Genomic DNA, 6,434 nt, shown 5'->3' with positions numbered 1-6,434 from the left:
AAACAGTATAAATGCCTGGAGTGTGGAAAGAGCTTCAGTCAGAGGGGAGACCTTTATATACATGAAAGAATTCACCCTGGAAAAAAATCATATAAATGCCTGGAGTGTGGAAAGAACTTCAGTCAGAGGGGACACCTTTATACACATCAAAGAATCCACACAGGAGAAAAACCGCATAAATGCCTGGATTGTGGAAAAAGTTTCACTCGGAGGGGAAACCTTTATGTACATCAAAGAATCCACTCAGGAGAGAAACTGCATAAATGCCTGGAGTGTGGAAAGAGCTTCAGTCAGAGGGGAAACCTTTATGTACATCAAAGAATCCACATGGCCATGGACAAAAAAAAAAAGCCAAACCCTGCCAGCTTCTCGTAGCCCCGAACAGGCAAGGAAAGTCGGAGAGATAAAAATGGCCGCCAATCAAGTCACATGCCTAGAGAGACCTTTTTGGTCGCAATTCTGAATTTCTAATGTAAGTACCCTTCCTGAATTAATTTAATTAATTCGTTTTTATGAAAGCTGGCTAAATGAACTCTCGTACCTGGGGGATTACCTGTAAATGCCTCCAGTGTGGAAAGAGCTTTACTGAAAGTCAAGGTCTCCATAAACATCAAAGCATTCACAGAGGAGAAAAAGCAGATAAATGTCGGGAGTGTGGAAGGAGCTGTAATCAGAGGAAAACCTTTACAGACATCAAAGACTCCATTCAGGAGAGAAACCATATAAATGCCTGGAGCGTGGAAAGAGTTTCTGTGGGAAGGGAAGTCTTTATCAGTATCAGTCCACTCGGGAGAAAAACAATACAAATACCTTGAGTGTGGAAAGAGCTTTATTGTTTGTGGACACCTCTATCGACACCTCTATCGACACCTCTATCTTTTCATTGAGGGAAATCTCTTTGCTATAATAGACTAATAAATTGCCTTTAAACGATCATCCCACTCGGTGCCTAATTTGAGCAAGTGTGATGTGGCTGAATCTAGGCTAATTTGGCCTTTTTTGTGGTTGTGAAAGAGCTCCATCTCATTTTTGATATAATCTATATAAGTTTTCCAAATGTCAGAATTATGTAAGGCCAGCCTCAGATATATGAAGTAAGGAAGGCTGGACTAGGACAGTCAAAGCCCCAGAAATCCAGTCCTTCTCAACACTGCCACACTTAGCACGTGTGAATGCGGGTGTTAGATCCCAGGGAGGGAATTGTGTTGTGTGAACGGAAACAAGATGTTGCTGAACTATAAACTCCAAACTATCTTGCCAATCAGACTCCGCAATGCCTTCGCCAGCCTACCTGGGCAGGTTGTTGTGCACTCTAGGGCCAGACAGGGCCCCGCCTCCTTGGGAGGAAGAGCTGCCCTCCAAAGGAAACCTGGGGTAGAGCATCTCTGGGCTGCAGCGCTCTCGAGGACCAGCAGTTGGAGTCAAGACCCGTCCTTTATTGCCCCCTGGTGGCCGGTGGGGGAGTTGCTGCTCGGCTCTACTTCATCTCGAGGGCCAGGAAAGGCCGTGGCTCCTCCCGCAGTCAAGAGGGCACTGGGGCCCCTCAGAGCGGCTCTCGCGGGCGGTTCCTCGGCAGGGGCAAAGAAGGACACACGGGTCGTGGGGGCCGGAGCTGGAGGGATGCCTGGCAGGTCAGTGGCTCGGACTTCCCCAGCCGCAACGAAAGAAACCTACAAGTGCAAATACTGTGGGGGGCGCCATGTGTATGCCGGGCAGAAGCGGAAGTGAGGGAGGCTCCCGGCGCCATCTTTCTAGGAGGGGGAACAGAGCGAGGCTGCTGGCGCCCTCTGCAGGCATTCAGCTGGAAAAGAGAAGGAAGGAGGACGCCGATCGCTGATGGCCCTTTTATGATTTGTGGTCCATGCGGGCTCAGGAGTTCTGGGAGCTGAAGTCTACAAGTCATAAAAGGGGCATCATCGTTCACCTCTGGCCTAGAACAACCTAAAGGAGGACACAGCGTGACCCGAGGCTCTGTTCACACGACCTGCTTCCCCACTCCTGGTTTTGCACATCCAGACCCCCTGCCAGGTTCAACAGCCTCTTTGGAAGCCACCTTAACTAGGCATAAGAGTAGCCAAACTGAGCAGGCTGTGGAAATGTGAGAGCTTCCCTTTCCATTGAGGCTTATTGCAGGGACTCGCCCAGGTAGCGTCCGCGGGGAACCATCTGCAGGCAGGTGACTCTCAGTTTGTACCTGGGCAGCCTTGGATGATTTGTAAAGGTTGTTTAGGCTCAGTTGGGACTTGGATGGGGGAACCTGCAGGAAACGCAAGAGATGCTGTGTAGCACTGGAAAGTTAAAAAAAGAACCAGCTCAGTCTGTATCGCTGTTCAGAAAATACCTTGAAGGTGCTTGTGAAGACACGGGCTGTTGGGTTTGACGTGAGGATGGTTTTTCTGCTGTTGACTAATGGCTGATCTGGGAAAAGGTTGAGGTCCAGCCTCTTTGAGGAGGGGGCTTTGCTTCTGGGCTGGGGGGGGCAGGCAGGTGGTTGAGCCACAGGGAGCTTTGGTGTGCAATGCAGTAAGTGTTCCCAGGTGTATACATTCTTTTCCCCCTTTATCGTTCTCTTTTGTAAAGCACCCAGAGGGGAGTTGAGCTGCTCTCCAAATAACAGAAGTCATTCCTAAATAAATTGGCACCTCCCCCCAATTCCCTGCCCTTGGATATCCCAGAGAACCATTTTGAAAAATCCCTGAGTGGATGCTTCTCTTTCAGCAATGTGAGACACGGTCTGCAAAAAGCACTTCCAAGCTGGCTTACCATCATAGAGCTGTGATAGTGGAATGCTCCGGGTGCAACAACCATCATGTGATTGCTGATAACTTGGGCTGATTCTCTGACCTGCAGGGGAAACGGTGGGTGTGACGTCCTTTGCCCCCCCCCCCTTGTCTTCTGGGTTTGATGCTTCAGCTGCTGAAGCTGGAATGAGTTCCTGGGAACAGTTCAGAGCCCACATCTGTTGTTAGTGAAGGCAAATTCAAATGTAGAATAGAGCTGGAAGGGACCTTGGAGGTCTCCTAGTCCAGCTCCCTACTCAAGCAGGAGCCCTAATATACCAGGCATGTCAAAGTGACGGCCCACGGGCTGCATGCGTCACGCCGAAACCACTCCCACCCCATTGCCAGCAGTGGGGAAAAAGTCACAACACATCACATGACATCACAAGTTGGACACCTGTGCTCTAGCCAAACCCAAATCTTGTAACCTTTCTTTATACGTTTTAGTCTCCAGGCCTTTAAGTATCTTAGTTGCTCTCCTTTTCGCTTTTTCCAAAGTCTCAGCAGGTGGGTGATTACAGATGCCCATTGAAATGGATGGGTNGGGGGGAGGCGAGGCCTGGTCTGGCGGGACGGGCGCTGGGAGGGAGGCCTGCCCGGAAAGTCCCACTGAGAGGCCGAGGCTTCGGCCTTCCTCCCCGGGCGGGCCTGGGACTCCCCTCCGGGGAAGGGACGAAGCCGTGACCGCCTCTCCTCCTCCCCCTTCGCCCCTGCAGGAGGACGGGCGAGCCCGGCGGAGGAAGTTTGCAACAATCTGGATCCTCGTTTTACACCCTCAGAAGGATGGAAGGCTGAGACAAGGCTTGAGCGCGCTCAGAATGGAACTCCAGGCCGTGGACAGTCGTCCTGCAATACTGCAATTTTAGCAACTGGGCCACCAGAACTTAAAATGCCATGGATGACATGCAGAAGGGCTTCTCACGGCCTCAGAAGCTACTTGAATATTTATCACAGACCTAATTACAGCTCAGTAAGACAGGTGTGAACTCTTACCCTTCATTGCCAGCTCAATCTTTGTCAACATGAGTGAATACTGTATTCTCAGGAGTAAGTAAACTTATGCACAGCACCATTTTATTATTCCCTTTATTGCTACACTCTGTTTAATGATTGTGCTCTTCTGTGATGCCAAATAGTGGAATTTGAATAATTTTACACTTTCAACGGGTATGTAATCTTATGAGCACAAGATTATTCAGTTCCACAAATTCGAATCACAATTTCTTCTGAGTGTTGAGCGGAATAATGTGGCTGTAAAACAGGTAGGCCGTACGGTTTGCCTTAAGCAACTTCAGTGGTGAAGTAGTAAACTATAGGGTAATCCTCGAGGTATAACAGATCATTTAGTGACTGTTCAAAGTTACAACACACCTCCCAAAAGCCCTGTATGACCGTGATTCAAAGTTAAGAATTTTACAAAAGTTATCGCGTCATCCACACTTAAGAATGATCGGGCAGCTTCAATACATTGCAGAGCCACTGAAGCATGCCCACCTATCTCTCCGTCCCCCCATCCTTGCTCTGCTGGACCCCCAAAGGCATGGGCCTGCTTCCCCCCACCTCCCACTCCTCACAATGCCTTGTTTACCTTCCGGAGATCTGCAGAACGCAGTATTATAGGCTGTTCTTACTGGGCCACGTGGAGCAGTCTTTGCAAACACTTCAGAAAACCAGAATTTCCCACACCTTCTGTCTTTGTGCATAGCCTCTTTAACTCCAAATAGGATAATGATCACAATTTATGTTTAATACAGGGGTCTTCAAACTTGGCCCTTTTATGACTTGTGGACTTCAACTCCCAGCATTCCTCAGCCAGCGTGCCTGGCTGAGGAATTCTAGGAGTTGGTAGTCCACAAGTCATAAAAGGGCCAAGTTTGAAGACCCCTGGCTTAATAGTTTATTTCCTTGTGGAAAATGGGGAGAATCCAAGTGAGACAGAGAACAGACAATGAAGGGTTAAGTGTTAAAAGGGCAATGCAAAGGGGGGGGGGAAGAGTAACTTTGCCTACCAGGTCAGGTTTCAAACAAGGCAAAGCAACTCCCTCTCCGTGCCCTTTTAACACTTAACCCTTCATTGTCTGTCCTCCCTCCCACTGCCACAGGCTCTTGTTTCTCCCCAGGAAATATAGAAAATGCAGAGCACAGACTGTGGCTCCTTATCCTCTTTGGAGTTGAAGAAGCCATACAGAAAGGCAGAAAGTGGAGGAAATTCTGCAGATCTCCGGAAGGTAACCAAGGCATTGTGAGGGGTGGAGATGGCTGTGGAGATCCCAAGGAAAGGAAGCAGAGCATGGGGTATCTCATGGGGTGGGGGAACCCCAGGGTAGGCATCCCTTAGGCCTCCCATGCGAATTTAGCAACCCTGCATTCACTCCTGCATTCCTTGAAGGCAGGCATGTCAAACTGCTGGCCTGCGGGCCGGATGCATCATACTGAAACCGCGCCCACCCCATTGCCGGCAATGGGGAAAAAGTTGCAATACGTGCGATGTCACGTGACAACGCGAGTTTGACATGCCTGGTTTAACGTGTGCATTGGGGTGATCCAGGATGCGGGCTCTTTAAGTTAATGAGTTTCAATCAACATCCTTCCGCTTTATGACCAAAATTGGCTGGCTCCATTACTGTCGTAAGTCGAGGATTAGTTGCATTAGAGCTGCAGCCTCGCCTAGTGCCTAGATCCCCGACTAGCAGCAGGAGGAAGAAGATGAGGAAGATCAGCTTGGACTGTAAAGTGGAGGCCAGGAAGGGTCTCGGAGTGGAGGTGGGTGCAGCAACCCTGGCCAGGATGGCGGCGCATTCTTGGGGCGTGGCGCACAGGTCCCTTCGCAGCGCATTCCTGGGCTGGGCTAAGACTGGGCTTTGTGCTGCAGCTCAGTGGCTTTTTCAGCCCCAGAGCCATTTGGCCCCCCAAGAAGCCCCCGAACTACCGCATATTCTTTCCCCGGCCTTCCTGATCTCAGTCTGCACCATGGCACCTCCCTTCCCCCAATTTATGAACGCCTCACATGACGAGGTCTGTGTTGCCAGGAATACATTCCTTGATGATGGCCAAGCAACGGGTTTCTTGCAATGATTTGCACTTTCTTGTAACTTGTGTGGTTTTATCATAACCTTGCAATACAGAAGCTTTCTGCTTTAGTGGAAATTGTATGGTTGAAATTGTACCTTTTTGCAACAACCTCATTTGAGTCGTGACACTTTTCCCCATGTGAACGTTCTCCTTTTAATGCCATGCTCATTTCAATGGTTATGCGCAATATTACGGGATGTTACTGTCCATGTCTCTGGCGTAACTGAGCAGGATGATTTCTTCCATCCAATCAAGTCTTGTTTTGTACTTTTTCTACTATATGGCGTATAAAATGAAAACCGATTCTCTGTCCTACATTCCCTCTTTTCATTGAGGGACATCTCTTTGCTATAATAGACTAATAAATGGCCTTTAAACGATCACCCCACTCAGTGCCTAATTGGAACAACTCTGCCGTGGCTGAATCTAGGGCTAACTTGGCCTTCATTGTTGTGGGTGTGAAAGAGTTCCTCCCATTCATTTTTGATATAATCTAAATGGGTTTTCCAAATGTCAGCACCATGTAAGCCCATCTCCAGATATATGAAACTCTTGTAAATTGGATGCTCTCAATGGTCCCCT

General features: G+C 49.0%; 1 protein-coding gene across 1 annotated transcript in view; it reads left to right on the top strand.

The window, feature by feature from the left end:
• Window positions 1–6,434, top strand: part of LOC114923484 (zinc finger protein 345-like) — a gene marked incomplete at both ends in the record, with an annotated part of 53,807 nt that overhangs the window by 39,846 nt on the left and 7,527 nt on the right. The window contains 2 exons of the mRNA XM_029286509.1: window positions 7–37; window positions 711–834. Coding sequence (XP_029142342.1) covers window positions 7–37; window positions 711–834 — 155 coding nt within the window. The remainder of the gene's footprint in view (window positions 1–6; window positions 38–710; window positions 835–6,434) is intronic.

Source organism: Protobothrops mucrosquamatus, unplaced genomic scaffold, assembly GCF_001527695.2.
Source record: "Protobothrops mucrosquamatus isolate PMUCROS unplaced genomic scaffold, P.Mucros_1.0 scaffold3926, whole genome shotgun sequence".
Classification (NCBI taxonomy): domain Eukaryota; kingdom Metazoa; phylum Chordata; class Lepidosauria; order Squamata; family Viperidae; genus Protobothrops; species Protobothrops mucrosquamatus.
The sequence above is the reverse complement of the archived record's forward strand: the minus strand, read 5'-3'. Positions and strand labels throughout refer to the sequence as shown.